The sequence below is a fragment of the Ursus arctos genome, unplaced genomic scaffold (assembly GCF_023065955.2).
Source record: "Ursus arctos isolate Adak ecotype North America unplaced genomic scaffold, UrsArc2.0 scaffold_15, whole genome shotgun sequence".
NCBI lineage: Eukaryota > Metazoa > Chordata > Mammalia > Carnivora > Ursidae > Ursus > Ursus arctos.
In genome coordinates, this window is record NW_026622819.1 from 11,719,520 (window position 1) to 11,744,812 (window position 25,293).

Genomic DNA, 25,293 nt, shown 5'->3' on the forward strand with positions numbered 1-25,293 from the left:
GAAATAGAGACTCAAAGTAACCGTCCGGAGGAGTCTCTCGAACGTTTGCCAAACACGTTGCTCAAAAACATGCTTTTCTACGTTTCACAGGCTTTTTATGAAAGAACCGAGGGAAGGTGGCCATCTCCAGAAAGCAGGAGGGAGCCCCGGGTTTCACGGAATTGGCTGCACGTGGACCGCAGACGTCTCAACGCTAGGAACTGCCCGGTCTTCTGAAGCCCCGCCCATCGGCAAAAGGGGCGGGGCTTAGAACCCAGAAGACCCCTTTTACTGAGCTGTGCCTCACTTTGTTTGAAAACTTCATCCTGCGTTTAGGGGTCAGCTCACCTGCAAAAGAAGAGGCCAGAAGCCCCAGCTGGTTGGAACACAACAGCCCATGCTGTCCTGGGCCCTGGTCTGCTTAGAAATTCAGGGAAGTAGAAAGATTTTCAAATATGAGAACATATTTCTCAAGATCATGTCATTTAATTACAAGATTATACATACTTTTTCTCTTGCAACACAGCCTCTCGGGCTCTTCCACTTCAGTCTGAATTAAAGAAAGAAACTCTGGTCAGAGAGTTACTCAGTTTTTAAATTGTTTTGTTTCTAGAGACTAAGAGTACAAAAAAAGAAAAGTTACTCTCCTCCTCCCCCTTCCTTCCCATAAGAAAAGACCCCAAATGGGGAACAATTAGGGTAGGGAGCTGCTGAATTTTTTTCATTTCTTACTCCCAGCTATCACTGAAGAAGTTTTGTCAAATTTGGGTAATGTAATGACTCTCCCAGCCCCGAGAGAGATCCAGAAAATGCTGCCTGTGAGGACCACAGAGTTGGACCCTGGTTGGGAAGTGCCCTGGGGTTTGGAGAACTTTCAGCTCCATGGAGCTGCGCTATGGTGGAGCACCTCCCTGGGCCTCCCTCCTCCTGAGCCCCTGCCCTCTGCACCTCCCAAAGTTGTTTATTGGTAGGACTCAAAGAATGAAAAAGTGCATTTGCTACCATACCGAAGCTTTCCTTGGCCCCACCCAATAGAGCCTAAACAACACTAAAAGCTACTCTTTCTGAGGGTATCAACCATCCGTGGACATTTCAGAGCCACCTGCTCCGGCTGACCCATGAAACAAAACAGAAATACAGAACCAGAAGACCTTTGGAAGAAGACAGCCCCAACACAGACAGGCGGCAAGAGGCCATTCCCTGGCTTCCACCCAGTTTTGTAAACCAGTGGCCTCCCGTGCCCACAGGAAAGAATCCCAGTCAGGTGAGGGGTTCTGGCCAACGTACAAATCTCTCAACATGCCCCTGAGCCTCATGGCCGACAGGTCCAGCCCCGTCATGACGTTCCTGGAGCAAGCCTCACCTGGTTCTTTCCGCTCACGTCTTGGGCACCGGATGCCCAGTGCCTCTGAGGTCTGCATGGAACAGAGCACACGACACCTTCATGTCTAGAATGACCTGGCGTAGGACCTTCAAAAAAACCAAGAAGTCTCTGACCTGGGAGTACCCTCAGTGTAGAAGGACTGCTTTGAGCTGCCCCAGCTTATTTCTCAGCATTTAAAAATGGCTTTTTGCCCCTATCGTTTTAGACTATATTTGTCTACACGTATCATCCAACGTGGAGAAAGTCATGCCTTGTCTTTTCATGGTCCTTGACAAGTGACTCTCGCAGGCACCACACCCTTCGAATTATATCTGTCAGCTGAGCAGCTGGCAATAAAAAAGAAACCTGTGTTGGGGAATCTTTGTTTTGGTCGGCAATGTCAAAGGTGTGGCCCTCCTTACTCTGAGAAGTGGGAAGGAGCAGTGTTCCTTTCCCGTCTGAGGCTGCCAGCACCGGGGCTTGCTTGAGAAGCTAAGGAGTGTGTGGTAGGCCGTGACATTAAGCAGCCCACGTGAAGGACCTGTGTGAGGGCGTGAGGTACGGTGTGCCTCGAGGCAGGTTTTGGACCCGTCCTGCACAATCTCTGTCATCGTGGTCTGGGTCTGGGGTGGCTTCCCGTGTTCTCTGAGACGGTCGCCACGTATTTATGGCCTGTGATGTTCATCACCGACGGTGTCTCTGAGGTTCTAACGACACGTTCTAGTTGTCTCATGAAGGGTCTCTAGCTGATCTTTCCCACACTTAGGAAGAGGTGGCTTTTTCAGTTTGATCTTTAAGCTCCAGTCCCACAAGCATGAGATAGTCACACATGTTAAAAAATACTGTTTAATTTTCTAGTCATGTACTTTTAAAAAGCTGATACAATTAGACGTTTTTTTCCCCATCTTCTCGGATCTGCCCCTGAAACCACCCGAGAGCTACGCATCTTAATTTCCAGAACTCGTCTATACGGAGGAAAAGTCTCTCAGAGGAAGCACATGAAAATTTGTCCCCACGGTGGACACACCCAAGGTCACTTGATATCCAGAAATGTGAATACAGCCCTGTGATGTTCATGGCTGATTTTATGCCCTTACATTCTTTTTTTTTTTTTTTAAATGAGGAACAATATGATTACACAGTACTGAAAACAATAAACACAAAAGGCTTGCCTTTTTCTTCCTTTTTTCTTTTTTACCCCTTCCAGTGTGTATTTCCATCCCCACTATTGTCTATACCAGCTGACCCCACTTATACCCCTGTCACCCATAATGAAAAATAGTTCTCTCCTCATTTATTGATCCTTACATTTATATACAAATGACAGACTCTGTAAAACTGCTGTAAATAAGATACAATGTTCATCGATACAATACGTTTCAACTGCAGGTCTGTGGAGCACACAAGCAATCACTGTATTGTATTAGAGACATTTTATTGAAAATGCGAAAATAGGAAATGTATTATAGCCTAAAATAAATTACATAACATATACAGTATATATTTATATCTTTAAAATATTTTTTGTGTTTAGGTTCTTTCCGTCTAGGAATTTTGACTAAATCAAGAATTTAGTGAACTGTATCCATAATTTTTTAAAGAAAAAACCCGCTTTCCAAAACTTAGAAAAATATACTGCACTAAATGGATTTCAAATGTGTCATTTCAGGGAATATCACATAGTGACTTCGCTATCGCTTAGAAAATGTCTTGCTTTATCGTGTGGCGTGAATTACCTGTCCCGCATGGTTATGACTAAGAGTGGCGGACCCAGGTAATGAATCTACTTCAAAAGTTACGATACAGCAACCTGGCATTAGAATGCTAGATTATGACTTAAAGCTTCCGTTCACTTTAAAAACTAAGAATGTGAAGTTAGAATGCTCCGTTTCACTTGCTCTCTAGCGCCATCTTCAGGAAAGGTGAGTGACAAACAAGCCTTCGGGGAAAGTCGCGCCTGAGGATGTTGACATTTGGAGATGCGCTTCTGCGACAACAGAAAAAAGTTAGCTCATGTATGTACACGGCGGGGCCTGAAAGGTGGGAGCTCGCTCAAACCTAGGAAAATGCAGGTGAAATGCTATCGTTCAGTCCGCTACTCCCCTGGCGTCTCGAACCTTCCCACGGGAGGTCGGGCCCGCGTATCTGTCCGTCCGTCCCCGCGGACGCTCCGCATGGGGGTGGCCGACCGCAGGGGTGCGGGGTGGAAGGACCCCGACGGCCCTGGTCCTGGGAAGCCAGCCGAAGAGAGCCGCTGTCACCTGTGGATTCGGAAGAGAGATGCAGAGGGACGGGGTCCAAGGCGGCCTGCTGGGCGGTGGCGGCCGAGCGCGCGGATGGCACAGCCGCTGTCCTTTGGTTCCGAGTTGGAGATTGTCCGAGGGAGGAGGAGGAGACAGGCTGTTCTAGAGGCCTCTGCGTCTTCGCGATTTCGGGGGAAGCGGGGGCGTGAGCTCATTGTTCTGTGTGTACAAAGCGCTGGCGGAGGCCGCCGTTCGGTCCCCACAGCCAAGTGAGCGGACCCAGTACGCAGCAGAGTCGACACGAAACCTGGGCAGCAGGGCCTCTTCCGTGACCCAAACCCAAAACCAAACCCAAAGCAGAAGAAAGAGAGCACGACGGGAGCGGAGATGTCGCTGCGCTGCCACTGCGGCCGCCCTGCTGTCCCCGCGTCCCGCGCCTTAGTCATTCTCCTCTCGCATTTCCACCACGTCCGTCCCCTCCTCCGCAGGCGGTATGTCCGTCATGGCCGAGTCCTCCCCCTCGGCCGCTGTCTCGTTCTCCATCTTCTTTTTCTAGACCCAAGAAGACTCATGAGTGTGGGGCTGTGAAGGGGATGGGTCAGGGCAGAGCCACCAGCAGGGAGAGGCCGCCAGGGTCTGGGGGGGGGGGGGCTCGCTGCAGACCTGGGTCTCCTTTCTGGTTGGGGTGACCTCCCCGAGGCGGGTTTGGCGTATTTCTTTCAGTCCCGTTACTGGGGCGGGGGAGGGGGGGGCTGGCACTGTGCTAGGGCTCTTTGGAGGATCCTGGCTGCCCCTTCCCCAGCCTCATGCCACCCTCCCTCCCCCCACAAAAGAGCTCTGGCATCTGATAGGGACCTGCCTTTGCAGCCCCTCCCCATGGCAGCAGCGCCTCCCCAGCCTCCTGGTCTGGCCACATGCAGACTCTTCTCCTTGGGGATCAGGTTCCCCAGCCCCCCTGCCATTCTTGGCTCACTGGAGACCCTGTCATTATCAATACCCTTGGCATCACTGATAGGCCAGCTTCAAGGACATGGCCCTCTACCTCCTGCCACTGTCCACCCCTCTCTTCCAGGCCCCTGTCCCCACAACCCATGGGCCTTCTTGCCTCCCCTCCCTTCCCATCAGCTTAAGTGAAATGTTCAATAATTATAATCGCTTCTGTGCCCTGCCTCTCTTTTCTTTAATCTCATTTGTAGGTAAAACCCTGATCTTGTTTGGGTCCAAATCTCTGCCAATTTCAGCCCTTGCCACCCAGCTGCTGTGGCTGGGGGATCACACTGGTGAGCCCTGGAGATCCATCCTCGGGCCCTTTCCCTTCTCTACCCCCGTCCACTCCCTGGCTAATCCTGTCCCTCCTGCACCCTAAGTAGTCATCATCTTAGGACCTTACTCCCAAACAATTAGGCAACCTTGCAGGATAAATGAATTGTGTGCTAATGCTGTGAGTATGCAGTGCGTGTGTGTGCGTGAGGGCGCACGCGTGCGGTGGGCAGTTGAGAAGACTTCCTGGAGGGGCATGGGATCTGAGCTGAAGAGGGGAAGGGATTTGCAGAGGCAGAGTAGGGAAAGGGCATTCTGATCACCCAACATTTTCTAGACTGGTCCTCAGCGATAAAGTCTGAGTTTATAAGGACTTAGAGGATGGATCGGTTTCAGCATTTTCTTGTGTGGTCAAAAGGTTACTTGGTTCCTATAATTTATAGTTCTCTCGAGGCAACACTAGGATGCAGGATTGTATCCTTTCAGTTGTCTCTCCTGAGCCATCTGGCTGGCTTTTGAGACATGGCGGGTGTCAGGAATAATCCACATAATGGGTGTAAGGAATAATCTGCAAAGTAACATACTGAGGTGTCCCCTTGTTACTGAACCTGACCTAGGACTGATCAACGCTGGCCACGAGGGTCCCTCACATGCGGGAGGGCCCCGAAGATCTGGTGAGCAGTGTGGATCCAGCTGAGGTGGGGAATGAACGTGAGGCGCCACCGCCTCGGCCGCCACCCGCTGTGGGCCCTCAGGGAGCCGCCCAGGTCTCCCTGCACCCGGGGAGGCTTCACGGCCAGGGCAGGTGCGCAGTCTGTGGCCAGGCTCACCTGTTTCCGATAGACGTAGCACGCAGCTATGGCGACCATGGTGGACTCGCCCACAAACCCTGCCAGGAGGGAGCCCACGCCCAGGGTGGCTCCGTGTACCCTGGGGATGAGAACACAAAGGCCATGGGTCTATCAAAGCCTTGCCGAGGCACAGATAGAGCGCAAGTCCAGCAGAAGCCCAGGAAAGGTGCAGACAAGAGAGGAAGCGATTGCACCCGAGCTTTCCTGGGAAGGGCTGCACCTGTTACGTGGCTCCCTGCGTGGGGAGGGGACCTGGAGCTCCAAGGTGAGCTGTCCCCCACTCCCCTTCCAGGTCTTGGCTCCACACTGCTGGGTAGGCTGTGGGCCACGTGCCCCTTACTCGTGAGCCCACAGCCCTTCCTGCCCTCCTCTCTGTACAGAGATGGGAGCTCTGAGGGCGGGGGTCACGACGCCCTTCCTCCCTTTGTTTTTCCCCTTCCCGTGCCTGCCTCCCGTAGCAGGTGCTCAGTGAATACTAGTGTGTATGGGTTTGACCCCAAAAGTACTCTTCTAGAATGTTGCTGAGCCGCCTTCCGCCTACTGCCTGGGCAGAGAAAGAAGGTATCACTCTGCATTTCTAATTCTAGATATGCTTGGGGATGCCACATGAACATGCAGTGGTACTTAAGTGGCAGAAGGACCCGCAGCCCCCACCCCTCCCCCCACTCCCCCAACAGCATACCCCAGGTAGGGCAGGACCACGAGGCTGGTGATGAGGACGATGATCCGCAGCACGGAGCTGGGGGCCAGGACAAAGGTCTTCTTCAGGGTCATCAGCCACCCAGTGAGATGGGCCCTCACAGTGACTGAGGGGACAGCAAAGGACTCGTCAGCGACACCCTGCTTCTATTGGTCCTCAACCTCCCCCCCGTGCCTCGCCAGCACACCTGAGGTCGTGGGGTGGCTGGGTGAGGACCCAGGCCTTGCTGCTGTGGCCCTGGGCTGGCCACCACATTTTTCTGCCGGGGCTCCTGACCCTGCTTCCGGGCCTGGGATAGCCTCGTTCCCTACCCAGGCTCCCACCTCACTGCAGCCCTTAGTATCCAGACAGAGGGCTGCAGGCAGCTGCCTTTCTCCTCTGTGACTGCCCTCTGTCTTCGGCTGGGCCCCGCCTGGTCCTGGGACAGTCCTGCTCACCCCGCCCCCACACCCCCTCCAGCCCGGCCTCAAGCTCTGATCTCTCCTCTCTAGAAGAGAAAACACGGAGAAAAGCCACAACTCGCTGGTGATCCAGTTTGACTGTGGGAGAGGAGGGAAGCTGCACCAGAAGGCCTGTCTTCCTGCAGGGGCAGCCTGGAGACAGAGACGGAGAGAGGGAAGGATGGGGCTTCCCTAGTTCCTTCCCAGCCATCCCGGTGGCTGGCACCCTGGTCCTCTCCTCTTCTTCCCTAACAGCGCCCCCTCGTCTCGGTGTGTCATATTCACAAGGACCTCGCTGTGCATTCCGGGACTGGCTCTGCATTCACACTGGTGAAGGGCAGGCAGGGCGCCCGGCCTGGGCATGAATGAGGGCTCTGGGCGCAGACAGCGTGTGAGACACGGACTGAATTCGGTTTTGGCCGCAGACACCCGTCAGGAGGAAGTGCCTGGATGTTTAGATTTGATCCGCAACTGTAAGGGGCTGTCGGAAGCTGTGGCCTCGTCTTCCCAGGGTGGGCAGCGCCAGGCAGAGACTCCTGGGGTAAAAACTCCGGTCCAGGGTACATTCGGAGGAACACGCTCCTGTCTTCCTCGTCTCACAGGGGCCCTGCCTGCCCGGGGTGGAGGCCTTGCACTTAGGAGACACACACGTGCGCCTGGGTTTGGCCGGGGCAGAGGGAAGGGGCGCCCACTGGAAGGGTCACCCGCTTGGCCGAAACCCCGCAGGTTGCAAAGACAGATGGGGCCTGATGGCTGACCCGAAGCCCTTAGCGTGACGGACACAGAAGTGAGTCAAGAGTTTAAAAACCAGTCCAGTCCCTGCAGGATTTGTCTGGGGCCCCCAGCCCCTGCGCCAGGTGAATCTGGGGAAGGAGCAGCACGTGCCTTAATCTCCAGCAAGGGGCAGCTTCCTCTAGGTGGTGTCACCTTCCACAGCGTGGCTCCCCCAGTGTCCCCTGGACAAACACTGGACTCCACCCCACGGCCACGATCTCCCACTCTTCCATTTCTTCCACAACTGGGAAGGTGACACCTGAGAGACCCGTCTTCCAGAATGCTCGGCGTCTCTGAGCAGGGGTGGCCTGTGATCCAATGCAGGAATGTCGCCACCGGTCCTGGCCTCCCCCAGCTCCAGGGCCCACATCTGAACCGTGGCTTTGTCCATTCTGCCTTCTCAGCTGAATGATTTAGTGGCTTATCTGGGCATTAATTTTTTTTTTAAGATTTTCTTTTTAAGTCATCTCTGCACCCAACGTGGATTCGAACTGACAACCCTGAGATCAAGAGTGGCATGCTCTTCTGTCTGAGCCAGCCAGGCGCCCCTGGGCGATACATTTTTGAGTAAGTAATGACATGCACTTGGTATAGAATTGAAAAGGTGCAGAAGGGGATGCAGTACAGAGGTCTTTCTCCCAGTCCTGACTCCCCAGGCCCCGGTCCTGCTTTCCGGAGGCAACCACCGCTACCCGTTTGCTGAGGTACTTCCGGGAACAGTAAGCGGACACCTGAGCGCTCACCATGAACGTGATGCACGGATGGACAGGCGTGTGCGATACACGCGTTACAGACTGAGGCCACCTGCTCTCTCACTTAACTAAAGCACTGCCTCGCTCCTGTACTGTGAGCCTCCCGCTACGGTACCGGTTTGGGAATTCTCAGCCTGGCCTATTTGTGGCCACGGACAGTTTTCTCTCTGGGCAAACGCTGCCTGGCTTCAGCCCTGCCCCCAGATTCTTAATTCCGGCAGTATTCTTCTGTCTTTGTACATCTGCAGGTGTTAGCAGTCTACCCGCCTTGTTTTTATGTTACTTTTTAAATAACGTACTATAAAACTGGCTTCGGAGCGTACACGTCTAAGAATGTTAACACATGCACGGATCTGTGTCGTTATCGCCACGGCCAGGGCACGGAACAGTTCCACGGCCCCCCAAAACTCCTCACGTTGTCCCGTTGGGTCTGCTTTCTTTTTACCGTGTCTGTGACCTCTGTCCTTGAAGAAACAAACGATGGCCGCCCGACTGGTTTCTTGAACTTGCAACCCACTCGATAATGTGTTTGCACCTTTCCAATCCACTGTGACATTTTACCGTTTCTGCTTGGGGAATCCTCACAAACGTTTCCAAAGAAAGAAGACTGCGTCGGGCACGAGGGTAGACAGGAATTTTCCTTTCATTCTCTGTCGGTCCTTACCTGGAACCGGGAAGAAGGAGAAGATGCGTAGGGGAACAACGCAGAGCTCGGCAAAGGCGAAGTCCACGCCTATGATGTCTATCAGAATCTTCTCGGAAACGTTGGGCGTCCAGAACATCACGAAGCAGAGCTGGGGGCAGAAGGGACAGTCAGCAAGGTCATTAGCAGGAGCATACACGAGTGAAACGACATCGAGGCAGGTGTCCTGTGACCCCGCTGAGCTAGGAAGGAAGGCGAACCTTCCCAATCGGGGAGCTGGCACGTTGGCCCTCACACTGCCGCCATCCTGCTTTGTTCTCACCTTTGGACACAGACCCTGCCCATCTGGCACAGGTGGACCCCCAGAGGGACCCCGGCAGCAGGTGGGTGGCCGGGCTAGTGAGGGAGGCCAGTGGCTCTCATGGAAGGCGTAACTAGATTGCTACGCGGCTCAGTGAGTTCAGGGTGAACATACTCAGTCATGGGATTTTTACAGCTTTCCCCCAAGAGTGAGAAGTGACCGCAAGCATCTGGAATACGTCTGCACGCGCAGAGCCACGCTGACTCAGCGCACCTAACGAGAAAGGAAACAGTGAGACTTAAACTGATGATAATAGGTTCGGGAGCTTTTCAAGGTCTCGTTAAGAGAATAAGAGACAACAGCCACAGAATGTGCACTTTTGAGAGCAGACGGGCAGGGAGTACATGGATTTACAGACTGCCTCCTCCCCCCTCGCCCCAAGAATGGCATCTTAAACTGACCAGGGGCCGGGTGGGGAGCGAGCTGTCTCCAGCCCTCCCCCCTCACCCCGTCAGGAAGTGTGGCAACAGGCCCTTCTGGAAGTGGGGTGTGGGCAGGGCCAACAGTAGGCCAGTGGAAAGTCTAGCTGGTCAGCAGCTTGTCCACAGCTGCTCTGCACAGCTGGTGAGGGTGACCCTGAACTTGGCAGGGCCCTGGAATTTCACCTCTGCCGTGAAGGACAGCTGCTGCCCAGGAACCGGGGAATTAAGGGAAGGATGATGTCGAAGGTCCTGTCTTCTTCCTCTGTTCAGCTCCCGGAACACAGGAAACCAGCTGCCTCCCTCCCAGGGAGGAGACCCAGAGTTAGGAGGCTGGAGGCTCCTGGTGAGGCAGCACCCCTCCCATGCCTGACCGGCCACCACGAGACCCACACAGGGGACCAGCAGCCCCCACATGTGCATGGCGGCCAGTCGGCCCCTGATGCCCCCCCCCCCCCACGATGAGCAGACAAGCAGGGATCACCAGACTTCGAGGAAGGCCTCTAAGCTGAAGAGGCTCAAACAGAGGGAAAAAATTGGGAGGAAACAGAGACAAAGCGGAGAGACAGAGAGAAGGACACACACACACAGAGGGAGGGAGAGACAGAGAGAAAACTTTCCCCCACTGATATCCTCAGAGTGATAGAAGGTCCTGCATCCACGAAACGAGGCCCAAATGGAAATGTTATTTTAAAAAGACGTTTAAAGAACAAGAAAGGTACTTCTGAAAATGAAAAAGATTCAGTCAGAAAGAAGAAATTCACAAAACGACAGTAAGATAAAGTTGAAGAAATCGACACCAAAGATGGGGCAGGACAAAGACATGGGAAGGACAGGAGAATGGGTTTAAAAAATATAAAAAAAGGACCAATCTAGGAGGCCCAACATTCAAATAATACGAGTTCCAGAAAGAACGGTGAAAATCCGAGAGCTGAAAGATACGACTTTTAAGACCATTGTGGGGTCCCTCGGGTGGGCACAGCATCATGGATGAAGGAAGACCCGCCGAGCAAGGCATGCACAATGCTGGAGGCAGAGATAAGATTCTAGAAGCTTCCAGTGGTAGACAGCTAGAAAGCTTGCACTGGGAGTCAGAAGACACGGAGTAGTGAGGAGGGAAAACGTTTTCTATCCTAGAACTCAGAACCAAACTGTCAATCTAGTGTGTTGGAAGAAAGACATCTTCAGATGTTCAAGGCCTCAAAGAATTTCCTTCTTACACAACACTTTCTCTTTCTTTCTTTTTTTTTTTTTAAAGATTTTATTTATTTATTTGACAGAGATAGAGACAGCCAGCGAGAGAGGGAACACAAGCAGGGGGAGTGGGAGAGGAAGAAGCAGGGTCCCAGCGGAGGAGCCTGATGTGGGACTCGATCCCAGAACACTGGGATCATGCCCTGAGCCGAAGGCAGACGCCCAACGACTGAGCCACCCAGGCGCCCCTACACAACACTTTTTCAAGAAGCCACTGGGGGTATCCTCTACCACAGCCAGGGAGGAGTCGTGGATGAAGAAAAAGATACAGGATCGATCTCAAGAAAAAGTCCTAGGGAATCCCTGGGATGGGGTCTGGGGAGATCCCAGGAGGGCCGAGAACAGGCCCACAGGTCAGCGGATTTGCACTGGAGCTGGTCGGAATAGGAGACTTCATGTGGGGCGCATGCAATGAAGGGAACACGTGGGAATAAACTAGTGGCAAATAGACAGAAAGCTGAGAAAAATTATGAAAAGGACAATAATGAAGGTCCAGGAAAAACTACAATTTTTTCAAGAAAAGAAGGGAATCAGAGCTCAAGCTGTCAAGAGTTTGCCACAGTCGGAATCCATCAAAAGAGCTGTGGGGCTGAGGGGATCTGGAAGTACAAAAAGTGGGGAGTGTGCAGGCTAGGGGAAGGGCTGTTGGTAACAATCCTTAGCGAACTGACTTTTTAAAGTTTGTGTGTGTATAATTGATTAACAAACCCTGAATTAAGACATGTAATAATATAATTTTGGACAAGAAAGCTAAACACCTGCCAATTCCACCAAATGTTTCTCTTCCTTTCTTCAGGAGCAAGCGACTCTTCTTTAAAATGAAAGTGAATACATTCTAGAATGAATCACAATCATGTAAAAACAGAACGCTGAAATTTCAGAATACACTATCCTTTAGGCTTTGCGTAAATTAGGTTTCATGGAATTAGGCTGGTCCCAGTAACTATGTCGTGCTGAAATATTTTCTCAAATACCTTGGAAGATCTAATATAAATATGTTTCACCTTATAAATGTAATGGAACTTTTAGTCTATCATGCATTCTTCAGCATCTGGAAAGAATATTCCATTGCTTTTCAAAAGTGACAGATGTACAATCATTAACCCTCCTGCCTAATGTCAGTACTCACACCCCATTTTTGACATGAAGGGAAAATACTTCCTTAGACCTGCAACCCAGAGCTCAGAGACTTTAATAATATTATTACCTAGTAGCCTGGACAGGTGGCTCTGTCATCTTTTCCCATTGCAAACCTGCCAGCCTGAAATGGTGAGGTTCACGCCTACAGCCTGGGGGGTGGCGGGGGGTGGGGAGGGAGGCATTTTCATATAATTAAAACTCCAAAATGACACTGAGCATAGGATTGGGACACAATTCATTTCCCTGATGAAGAGATGGATCATCTCTCCTTCCAAATATTTTCCATTGCAGTAAAGCTGTAAAGATTAAGATAAGTGAGCATCGCCCCAAGTCTGGACCTGCTCTGTGCCTTACCTCTGTGGAGGGTAAGCCATCCTGGGTTTTCCTGGTTGGAGGGAGATACCTAGGGCACATTCTCCTAAAAACTTAGGCTTCCAGGAGAATCACTGGAATGCTGTATTTATACTCTAGCCAGCGATTATCTGAATGTGAGATAATGTCGCACGTTGCAATCTCTCTGTTTTGTAAGTTACCATAAAGTAGCCTCTAAGTTTCAACAACCCAAGGAAAAAGGAGGGTGTAATCGTATGTCAGAGAGGATGGTACAAGGAAGCGTCTGTGGCCAAGCCAGGTAATCCCTCCCTCTCGCTTCTCCACACGGATAATGTTCATCTGGAAGCTTTTTACTGCTTTGGACGAGATTATCAGCAAACCTTTGAATGAGGGAGTCCAATCTGAGGACACAGCAACAGTGAGCGTGCCCACGTCACACAAGACGTTTACATGAAACTCAACCTGGACGGGTGGCCACCGTTCTGGCCCCTTGCAAACCAAACGTTGAGATTTGGTGCATCTCTAACAGATTCTCCAGGAGACTGGCTTCATATTCCATTTCCAAAATTCCACAGTATTTGACTTGGACGCATGGAGCGACTCTGGTCTCCATCTGGTCTCTATATGTGCTAAGCATACCTTAAAGGTCTCTATCAAGGCCACATGCCACTGAGATGCCTCTTTGGCGTTTTCAGTCACACACAAACCTGGAGCCTAGACTGGGTCTTCCAGAACAAGGTAGCTGAAAGCCATCAGTGTGGTCTGGGGCTTTAGCAATCCCAGGTTAACTATTCAAAGAGAAGAAATACTGCCTATCTCGACGCTTCCTTTCTTTCTCCCCCAAATTTCTAACTATGGCCCTTTGCCTTTGCTGTGCTTCCAGTACGGAAATGCCTGCTGTCTTCCAGCAAGCTTTGGAGAAAGTGACTATTTCCCGCATTGCCCAGAAAGGAATACACGCGACTCAGAAGTAGGTGTGGTGTTGGTTAAAAGCTGCAATCAATCCCGACCTGCCGGTCATCTTCCCCCAAGAATAATCACAAGATTACATTTGACCAGCCTGTTTCAGAAAACAAGCTTCAGAAGTTAACCTAACAAAGAACATTTCAGGAAAAGTGTCATTCTAATGAGTTGCCCAGGAGAGGCTTCTCTCGGAACAAGTCCTCCCAGTTGACCATGACATGATATGTTCCTCAAATATTTGCAGAGCCTAATGACATTGACTTTTCCAAACCAGAGCAAAAACCTAATAAACTACTGACAATGAACATGATTTGTTCTCCTTGGAGCAGGTGGAGGTTTTTTTTTTGTTTTTTCTGCAGAGTTTGCTGTCAATATTATCTCATTAAGAAGTAGCCAGCAAAATAGAACCCACTCAATGCCCAGATCGGGGTTTTTCTATTTATTCTCCAATAAAAGGAACCAGGGCTTCTTAGAGAAGTGGCTTATTTGAAGATCGGGCAGGAAATATATGAGATGATCGGCCTGGAGTAACGTGTCAAAGGACATAGGAGCTCAGCAGAAAGAGCTCCCAAAAGCCAAAGCTGGAACAATCTGAGCACCAAAATAATATAGTATTGAATTATGAACCACAGTATACAATAACTACCCATGAGTCCAAACTGATTTAAACAAATAGGGACAAATGTCCCACACAGATTGCCAAGGATTTACATATTTGGAGGTGGAGCATACCTCCCGCTCCTGAGGTGTGGGCTGACCATAGCAACTGCCTCCTAGAGACAGTACCTTACAGAGGGGACATGGCGAACACCGTCTCCGCCAGGCCATCAAGGTCAACATCAACGGTGACTAGGTCATGTTGATTGCACGTATTCTTGGTAAGATGGGAGAACGGCACTTCCCCTGGGTCGGCTTCCTTCCCCCGGACCCGTAAGCCTGGTCTAACTGAGGAAAACCTCAGACACCCAAATTGCAGGCCATTCTACACAATACGTAATGAGTATTCCTCAGAACTGTCCCAAGGGACAAGAAGGGACCTTAAAACACAAGAAGGACACGAGGAAAAAGCTGGTGAAATTGGAATGAACTCTGGAGTTTAATTCATGGTGGGGTTGGCGCCTCAGGGGCGTCAAACGGGCCCACGTAGAGCAAGGTGGAGTGAGGGGTGGCTCTTTCAGCGACCTCCGCAGAGTTTCTGAAAACGTAAAATAATGTTACAAGGTTACTGAAAAAGAAGATCCACGACCCATTCCTCTTTTATTTGGCAGACTGTGATTCTTTTTCTGAGGACCAGGCCACTGACTCTGACACTTATGTTTTGAACTTGGAAATACTTATTTGTGTTTTAAGATTTATTCATCTCTAGTAGAGCATGGACCTCTCCAGACAAAGCTTCTACCTTCACAATTGCCAGCTTTTCCTTTCCTTTCATTGTATTAGCCTCTTCAGAAACTAACCACCACTGGGCCACAGCCCTTTTATTCACCATCAGGACAGGAAGTTGCCAGTCGGCATAGATGCCACGGTCAGGGCTTGCCACGACGGTGTGGTAAGCCGGCTTCACCTGTACATAGATGTTCTGTGTCGGGGGCAGTATTTAACCTTTCATTTCCAAATCTGTAGAGATGACCTAAGCTATGACAAAGTTCTGCTGTATATTAGAATCCTCAAATGGGATTAGACCATGCACAGAGGATGAAGGGCGCCCTCGGATGTTCAGAAATAACCCCCCTGGGCCTAAGATGCTAGGACCACAGGAGGGGCATCCTCCCCAAGCCTGGCTTCCTTACCCACAGAGTCAGTCCCTGCCCTGCCCTGGGACGAGCATTTGGGGATGGGATTTGAAGAAGCTGGTTGCTTCTGTCAGCATCTGAATGCACAGAACATATAAACCCGGCCACCGTGGGACAGCCGAGTCCACACGTCCTGAGAGGAGCCCAGTCCACAGAGACACACTGCCAAGAGCTCTGGGTTTGACTTCATTTCCAGAAGCCGTTGACCGTGCTTTTGAGGAACTCACAAAGCTGTCTTCGTTACCCCAAATACTCAGGATGAGTAGCAAGTCAGAGATTCTTATCCCCTGCAGTTAGAAAAAGGAAGATACACGCAGCTGTTTTTAGTTAACGTGGTCAGCCCCGGCTATCATTTTTATTTGGAGATTTTACTTAGAAAAGTTCAATATCCTTTTAATTGGGTTTAAGTGTCCACTGGGTAAACCGGTGGCTAACCCACAACAACACTGTGTACAAAGAGCTGGTTAGGAGCTTGGCTCAGGGCCGTGTGTTTGGGGAATACGTTGATTTACAGTCTGGTGCCAGCTCCTTCCCGCAGTGCGGACGACCAGACCACCGGACCGTCGGTGGCCCCACACTGAGGAGCCTGCCTGTGCATTCGGGGCCCTATCAGCCCCTGGCGCAGTCCATGGGATCAATCAGTCTTCGCTATCATTATCATAAAAGCTTTCCACGGACCACAATAAAATGTTAACAGTGGAGTCATCTGTAGGCGGTAAGATTAGGATTGATTTTATTTTCCCCTTTGTACTTTGCCCCATTTTCCACAAAGCACATGCAATCTTTTTTCTTTGTCAGAAAAACAGTTTAGCATAGAAAGGACCCCTGTATCTGGCTTCACAGATCAAGTCAATATATGCTTATGACCGGGATGTGAGAAGTCCTGATTTGGAGGGAAGGTGGCTGACAACTGAATTTCCGTAACCAGCCTCCTGGGGAGCTGTGTCCTGTGTCACTCCCTTCGGAAGACACCCTGAGTTGATTTGCTTGTGGGTGGAGTGGCGCAATCAGGAAAAGCAGGACACTATCGGGTAGCCCATGCCTATCTTGCCCGAGTCTTCAGTAAGAGCTGATGAAGACCTGAGGAACATCATTTGGCCTTTTTGATTCTTCGCATCAAATTGCGTTGGCCATATGCATGTGGCAGGGGTGGGGTGGGGCGGGGAGATCAGCAAAGGTTTTGTGGGTCATGGTCATGGCTCTGGGCCAGGCCGGGCGTGGGGAGTGGGGAAGGGGGTGCCATGGTCAGAATATTGTGCTGACAGGCTCTCCGCTCTCTCGTGCTGTGTGAGGACCGACTGTGGGGGGCAAGGGCAGAAACAGGGAGCCCCATCATGGCGGGCGGGGGGTGGGTGGGTGGGGAGGTGCTACTGTAACTCTGCAGGGAGTCGGCCATGGGCCAGGGAGAGGGAAGGAAGGGCCGATTTGGAAGAATTTGCAGTGAGTATTAAAGGGAAGTGCCGGGGGACAGAGGTGAGGCAGGAAGAGGGAGGGATGTGGTGGGATGTGAACGAGCAGTATCCCCTGTCAGCCTGGAGCCCGGGTGCGCTGCAGGCGCCCTTCTGCCCTGTCTGGTCCAGTTTGTCCCTCCCACTTGCTGGCTGCCACCTGAGCGAGACGGGGTCATTTCAAAGAGCCTCCCCAGTGCGAACAGTGAGTTCACGACCCAGCATTCCATCACGATGCCTCTTGGAACCACGGTGAGTCCCAGTTTTGAAGAAAAAAAGATGCCATTTTACTACAGCAGAAATGACTAAAGCAGACATGATGTGTGAACATGGCCGACGAGCCCCATTTCCGGACATCGGTGTTAAAGAGGGTGACAGGAATCAAGCCTGGGGCAATGGCCAGAGGGCGTGGGTTGGTGTCCTGCCGGCTGGCGTTCTAGGGGACCGCCGCCCCATCCATCCTCTGACAGAGAAGGGACAGCAGGGGACAGGGCAGAGGGAGGGGACAAAGTCACAGGCAGGGAAAACCTGGAGAGGAAGGGTCGCGAGTAGAACAGCACTAGCCAGCAGGGAGATGCGGGGCCCGGCGTCTGCAAGGTCAGGCTGGCCGACGGCAGTAGGGGTACGGGACGGGGTAAACCGCATCTGTCACATGGAGACACAGAGCTTGGAAAAGCACATTACAAAGTGTCTATGTCATCCCTGATAGTCTCAGTGTGGCTTGAGGACAGTCACACTTGTTATACATGCTCCCCGACACACATTCCTAGGGGAGTCGACGCACCCCTCAGTTACAGCAAGCCAGGGTAAAAAGTTCATGTTCTCAGAGGTAGGTTTTAAAGTCCGCTTTTTAAAGGAATATGAACATGGACTCATCCCTGCTATCATTTCGACGGAATGAAACTGCCCAGTACACCCCATTAGGAACACTGGGTGCCTCTCCCGGAACGAAGCCCCAATTCTGAGCAAGGTGGAAACGATGCACTTCCAACAGCAGGGGGCGCCATGCACCAAGCCTGCAGAGGGCCTTCCTTCTCGCTGCAGAATGTTTCATTCTTTCCCATTCTCACCGATTTGAAGAGTATTTAGAAAGTTCCAACCCGAGTTTTTGCTTAGCCTTCACTTTCCGTTGACTGTTTACAGTCAAACTGAAACTTGCTCGGGGCTGGGGGCAGGGAGCACGGGGAGTTGTTTGGTGGGTGTAGAGTTTCAGTTTTGTAAGATGCACAGGTCTGTGGATGGACGGTTAAAAACTTGAAAAACTTCAAAATGTTGCGCTTTTACAACGGTTAAGACGCTAAGTTTTACACTGGGTGCATTTTTCTGCGATGAAAAGATCTTTTTATACCGTCATTTCACGATGAAGGCTTAGGTGAAGTTTTGGGGGCCCGTCTTCACTGTCTTAGTCTCCTCTGAATTCCCCCAAACAAAACAATCAGCCCCGCAAATCTGCAGGGCATGATGATTTCCTTAAAAAGCCAATGCTGGCAGAAGTGGGAAGGGAGGGCCGAGCTTCAGTGGGAAGGAGAAGCTCTTACCAACTGCTGATCATGCACCAAGAGCTTTCCGTGGGTACACGCCCTGCGAGGCTCCGAGTGAGAAAGCTTCGAAGTCAGTTTATTTACCTTTGGTCCTTTTTGTCCTCCCCATGCACAAGAGGGTCATTTTCTTCTCCGGATAATGTGAACAATGAGCGGGCAGTCTCCGGGAGCGGGGGTGGGGCTGCCGAGCAGAACAAAGCCTCAAACAGGCGGTCCTTGTTGCAGACACAGGGTCAGCATGGTACCATGGCTGGAATAAGGCCCGTAGTGTCCGCTGCCTGATGGCCGAGGGACGGACAGCCCGGGGGGATGTTCAGCGGCAGGAAGGTGAGACTGGGTCACTCTCATGAACTCTTTTTTTTTTTTTAACTCTTTCAAAACGGGGCCGATTGGACAAGGTCTTATGGGACAGTGGCTTTTCCTAGGCACCGGCTGGGATCCTGCAGCTTTCTGGCACACAGCGGAGGGCCTCCGGACTGATGGGCTTTCCTGCCAGGCAGCCCTGAACAGGACGCACTCAGAGGGAGGCATTCTCGATGCTTATGCCGTGATACACTCCGCTACCCCTCGAAGCAGCAAGAGGGGAGGAGGGATGTGTGGCCACAGCATCTGAGGCCCTCCCGGCTACACGTGGAGAGTAGATGGAAATGTGAGTACAGCACTCATCCTGAACCCAAGATGCAACACTGGCCCTTAAATAATGCAAAACGGCTCCTAACTGGGGACACTGAGGCTGCAGCCGGCAGCGCGGGTTGCGGAGACATCCCCAGCCTGCAGGCAGGGTGTTTTCCTTCCCTGAGTCGCTACTTCCTCTGCCAGCAGCACCTCAGACCCAGAGAGCGGCAGGTGGCCCGAGCCAGGCTGCTGGCCAGGATTAGGGATGCTGTTCTTACTGATGGGGTCAGCCACTTGTCTTTCACAGGCGCCTGGGGCTGGGCTGGGGGGATGAGGAGGCAGAGCGGAGTTCCTGTTTTTATCTTTGCGATGTGTGCTTCCTGGGGACTTATCTCGTGTGAACAGCATAAAAAGTATTTCAGGATGATCTGAACCTCACCGAGAGGGATTATCTCCGCGTGTCGCAGAGAAGTAACCTGTCGGCTTCCTATGTGATGCTGCTGCCTGGCTCGCCTTCCTTCCTGGAGGGTCCCTCGAGGCCTGAAGCTCCGCAGCTTTAGGATTAACATGTCTTCAATACCAGATACCTTCACCTTAAATCCTGCAGTGGCCTCCACCCTTGACCACCCCTATTTCCCTCTGGACTCCGGGCTCTGGAAGGCAAGCGTGGCAGAGGCCTCCGAGTGTGTTGCGATCCCACGCCTGATTTCTACACACCACTCAGTCACCTTCTCTCCACCCTAATCCTTCCCACACAAGGCTTATCTCAGGAAGCTGGGGACCGAGAGGAAGAACAGCCCCCTGGATGGGACTCTGACCTGCCAGGACGGGGAGGCTGCTCACGTGGGAGCGAGTGACCATGTCTTCTTCCAGTCACCAGGGACATTAAAAAAAAATACAATGACTTAAAGAAAACGGATTTCTATATGGACTATGAGAAACAAACTGAGAGCTACAGAGGGGAGGGGGGTGGGGGAATGGGATAGGTCGGTGATGGGTAGTAAGGAGGGCACATATTGCATGGTGCACTGGGTGTTATACACAACTAATGAATCATCGAGCCTTACATCGAAAACTGGGGATGTACTGTATGGTGACTAACATAATATAATAAAAAATCATTATAAAAAAAATAAAGAAAACGGATTTCTAATGTTCTGGAAAAGAGGTAAGACTGAATAGCGCTAGAGCTTCTGAAAGGGGCTGGAAAGCTCTCAAAAGAGAAATGGCCCCATATGACCAGAAAAGAGGAGGAGAACACACAAGGCACGTGCTTGCGCGTGGATGTGTTCCCCGAGCGCGGCTTTCCCCGATTGACTACCCGTCCGACGTGGCATCTCCCTGCCCCTCTCGCCTTTCATTTTCCTCTAAAGCACCTGTGAGCAGCTCCGGCAGGATGCAGAAGGGCCACCCAAAGAGAGCTTGCCTCCCAAGTCCTCAGGCCACATAAGTACTTATTACTCTATATAGTAGCAGGTGTGATTAAATTAAGGACCTTGAGATAAGATTATCTGGGAATGTCTGGGTGGGTCCTAAATACCATCAAAGTGTGAGGGCCGGGGACAGGGGGATCCCACGCGGGCACAGGGAGGAAGCAGTGATGTACAGAGGGCCAGCGCCAGAGACTGGCGGGCTGTGCCCACCAAGACAGCAGCCACCAGGAGCTGGAAGACGCGGGGACCAGGTCCTTCTCCGAAGCCACAGGAGGAAGCACCCCCTGCTAACACCTTGGCTGCAGCCCCGTCAACTGAACTTCGGCTTCTGGCCTCCAGAACGGTGAGAGAGTAAACTTCCATATCGTGTGCTACCTGTCTTCTCTAGGAGATGAGAAATCCCATAAGGAAAGCGACTGGGTGTGTTTACGTCACTGAGATAGCCGCAGAGCCCGGTATGCAGCCGGGGCTCAAGCCTTGGTGGAAGGAGCGCCCGAATAAATATGCATGTGCTCTTTCTCTGGCTAGCGATGCCCATCGGAAGAGAGCCTCAGCATCCCTCTAAAGCTCAGGCTTTGGAGAATTTCTGCAATGCACACATGTGTGGCTTAAAATCTTTCCGTACTGGCACTTCTCGTATTTGGATGGTGTCTACAGCTATACTGGACTTCTGAGCCAGAAGACTGAAAACACCGATTTCTCTTTCTGGGCTCACTGCAGATTGTGGGTAACATATTTCTGAGCTAGCAAGATGGCCAGAGGCTGGAGGGAGCACTGTCTGTACCCCGCACTGGAGGCTACAGACAGGAAGGTACGATAGGATGCCTGGAGAGCTTTCCCAAGCCCCAGCGGAGAAAAATGTGCATGCATTATATGTCTCGTGTATGCGTCAGGTCCTTCTATAGAAGATACGTATAAATCTATCAAGATGCCAGTTTTTTTCAAAACATCAAAAAAAAAATCCCACAGAAATTTGGAAGGATATATTAATAAAACTAGAAAAATCCGCAGACTTATTCATTGGCATCCACTGTACCAATAGGTGTTTGTTTACGTATGCAGACATCTTAGCCTCACTTGGAGCCCATGTGCTTGGGGACTTCCTCATCATGAGAGCTGGCATTCTTTGCTAACACACGCCTGACGCGGGGCTAAGCTGCTATCCCTTTGAAAGGCCTTATAAGGTGGGTATTTTTATCATGCCCGTCTGGCAGCTAGGGAAGCTGAGGCTCAGTTTTAGATGACCTTTCCAAAGCCACCCATCAGGTGCACGGAGGAGCCAGGGTTTGACCCCAGGCCCTGGGACCTCAGGGTCATGTCGGTGAACACCGCACTCTGTGGCACTGAATTCACACTGGAGGTAAATCCCTCTCCCTTCGCCCCAGGGCCATTTGGTGCGACGTGCAGCCCTGCCTCTGAGACGGTCTCCAGGGCCGAGGCGCCGGCTCTGGCGTGTGCATGATGGTTTTATTTTGTCTTGGTGAGGGCCAATCCGTTCTCCAAGCCACATCGGTTAAGAGCCATCTCTCAGGGAGGATGAAAGACAAGCCCCTGAAAGCCACCTGGCACCTGATCTATGCTGAGGAGCTTTCCAGACACTAGCATTTGCCACATGAGCTTTTCCCTAGCATCACATGGTGCTTCTCTGAGGGCTGCCCCGGGCTCAGAAGGTACGTATGAAAGGACGCGGAGAATAATCTTGGGGCGCCATTCAGTCGTGCACGCTTCCCTGTGTCTGACCTAGATCTGGAAAGGCAGTAAGACATCCTTTCAGAGAAAATACAGAAGGTTTTCAACAAAGGTCGTCCATCATTAGTCGAAAGTGACTTTACTTTCCAGGTCACTTTCCAAGTCCACCTCCAGGGGCAGGGGACACCTACGCGCAGGGAGAGGCAATACCTGTGTGACCTGAGTGTTTTTTGACTGTTCTCCTCTGTTCCTGGGTCCAGTGGTCTCCGGCTTCATTAAGCACACAAAATGACCACTTAGCATACGAATTAGTGTTTAAGGTCCTTGATGTGCTTGTTGCACTCACTGCTTGATGTCCGTACATCTACGAGGTGTTCTTTGAGATCACGGAGATATTTTCCATGGGCTTTGCAGACTCCCTACGCACCCTACCAGTATAGAGCAAGAGGACACCGAGAGTTTCGGGCCAGCAGGAGCGTGCACGCGTCCAGAGCCCCACGCACCTGGGGGTGTGTGAGCGCGGGCTGAAATCACAAAACCGAGAAGTCGCGGACGTCAGCCTCATTCTGTCCATGCATCTTATTGTGAACTGTTGTTGGGAGGCTCTGGTCTACACGCGCCATCGAGTGACGCCTCAGTCCTGCACCCTGTCACGTGCCCACTGGAGACGAAGCAAAATGCTCTCCACACTGGTTCTGTCTTTAAGCGGAGACTAATAAAAATCACTTACAAAAAGAGCCACAGAGAGTCATAAAATAGGGCTCCTGAAAGTCGATGCAGGTTACTTTGCCATGGCTGGGGCAACAGTTCGAGACTGTCATTTCTGATCAACCTGTTTTTGTACCAGGAGAGCCTCGGGGGAGCCTGGGAACCACCCCGGGGGAGAGGGGGGTCGGCCGGCAGCACTGGGCACATGCAGCATTGCCGGGCCGATGGGGACTCTGCAGAGGCCCCGGTGGGGGGGACTACGGGGTCTCACCGGCACCTGCTCTCTGCAGAACACAGGTGTGTACTGATACGGTAAACTGAAACTAATTTGGATCATTTTGTGCCAAATCAGGTACCATTTATAGGGTCCAAGGGGGAAGAAGTAGAAGTACAAGGTTCTGAGAAAATTTGGGGGTATAAATACAATTGGATAAAATATGAACAACTGAATTTGTTCCCTGAAAATTGGGAAAGTGTTTTGGCTTTTCAGTGTTAGTGACAGTGGGCCTGGTTCAGATGCGTGAGGTTATTCAATTAGTGGAAAGCAGAGCAAAGACGAAGAGCAAAGTCACTTAAATCTAACACAATCGCTTCTGTTGGATGCTACGATGCCAATACCACCCCACCCTCAAAACCCCAAAAACACACGTCAGCAGAGATATAATGAATCACATCAATCTGGGAACAGTCCTGTACCCATGAAAAATATTTCTAAGCAAATCCGCTCCTCGGATTCTTACATGGAGCATCTGGAAATAAAAGAATAGAGACGTCTTACGGAAACAGCAAGTGGGGAAATTAAAAAGCAAACAAGTAACAGAATCGTTACGTTTGGCCGATCAATCCATGTGGCCTTAAGTGACCCCAGGAGGATTCTTTCTTTCAGAAACAATGGGGGTGTGAGTGTGTGAGGGCCCAAACCGGAAGGCTTAGGGCAGCTCAAGGCTCTGGCCTCCCAGGCCTGGAGTCCAGCAGCAAGGGGTGGGCGGTGCCGAGCTCCCTCTGCAGCCTCTGGGGACGGTCGGCTCCAGGCCTGTCCTCGCTGCTGGCGGCACCACATGGTCTGGATTTCCCCTCGGGTCAGACAAGCAGTCCTACTGAATTAGGCCCTGTCCCCCCTTTATTCACCTACCAGGACCGCATCTTAACCCTATTTCCAAAGACCTATTTCCACTGAGGGACTGGGGGGTAGGACCTCATTATAGCAATCTTAGGTGGACATAATTCAAGTCGTAAGAGATCGGGACAGACGATTCAGGGTTGAGGGCAGATTTACGCTTTCCCTTTGTACCACCCATTGAAGTCAAAAAGCAAAGCTCAGGAGGATCTGGAGTAAAAAATCTATTTTAACTTTTTAGAAAGAACCAGATTTTTCAGTAGTAACAACCCCTGGCCTCAGGTACCCTTGGGACTCTATTGTGTGAGGCACTGTCATCTGCTGGTACCTGGAGGCAGCCTTCTCTCTCCAAGTTAAGTGACGGCAGCGTTCGTGCACACACACGCACCACACATGCACACACACACACATGCACGCACACACATGCACGCACACACATGCACACACATGCACACACACGCGCACATACCCACACGCACCCGGACGCACACACGCGCACGCACACACACATGCACACACACATGCACGCACACACGCACACACCCACATGCACCCGGACGCACACACGTGCACGCACACACACACATGCACACACGCGCACACACACATGCACGCACACACACGCACCACACGCACGTGCACACACGCGCACACGCGCACACATGCACACATACACACGCACACACACGCGCACACACCCAATCAAGCAGCCTCTGTTTGTTGAAGACGAGGGAGGCCAGTGGGAGATACTCTGGCGACGCCAGCACAGTCCCAGGACACCTCAGCAGGATCTGAATCTGGGGGCCCAATGCCAACTCTGGAGAAGCCTGGGGAGACTCTCACTCCACACCTGCCTTCCTGAAATAGGCCAGTTCACCAAAAACCAACCGGTGGAATAGTCTAGTTGGCCAACTGACAATCTGTCCAATTCACTGATTTCTTAAAAACTTGTCTTTTTAACACTTCTAAAATTTATAGCAATTTGGATTGGCAAGGCCCTGGAGGGCTGTGGGGGCTCCAGGGGTCTCTGGGGCCTTCATATTCTCCCTACCTCTCTGTGTCCTCCACCTCTGCCTCTGCTCCATTTTTCCCTGACTGTCAACCTCTCCATTCTTTTTTTGACCCACATAGTCTCTCCCCCTTCTCCTTCTGACCTGCACTCCTCCATCTTCCCCTCCTGTCTTTCTCTAGGTTCAAGGGATGCTGGGTATGACTGTGTAGGTTGTTCACTGCATAAAAGTACCCTGCTAGCTCTGCCTGCCAAGATCCATCTGGACAGATGCCCATTTCCATTTTGTAAAAAGGGGGCTGGGGAGGCCTCATCAGCAGCCAAGCCTGTGCTTTGCATGGATTCTTCTCCAACTCTCTTGCAGCAGAGAGGCCGCCCTCTTGGCACCAGCTCCCCAAAACTAGAGCAGAAAGGAGCTTAAGAAAATACCAAATGTTCTTAAAATGCTATTGTGAAGTCAAAATA

The 25,293-nt window shown here is 51.5% G+C and overlaps 1 protein-coding gene across 1 annotated transcript in view; it reads right to left on the bottom strand.

Annotated features, from left to right (window-relative positions):
• Positions 1–2,172: 2,172 nt before the first annotated feature.
• Positions 2,173–25,293, bottom strand: part of ANKH (ANKH inorganic pyrophosphate transport regulator) — a 129,914-nt gene continuing 106,793 nt past the window's right edge. The window contains exons 9-12 of the mRNA XM_026506712.4: positions 9,027–9,156; positions 6,379–6,502; positions 5,676–5,775; positions 2,173–4,137 (exon numbers count right to left, since the gene is read on the bottom strand). Of these exons, the coding sequence (XP_026362497.1) occupies positions 4,024–4,137; positions 5,676–5,775; positions 6,379–6,502; positions 9,027–9,156 (468 nt within the window). The 3' untranslated portion in view covers positions 2,173–4,023. The remainder of the gene's footprint in view (positions 4,138–5,675; positions 5,776–6,378; positions 6,503–9,026; positions 9,157–25,293) is intronic.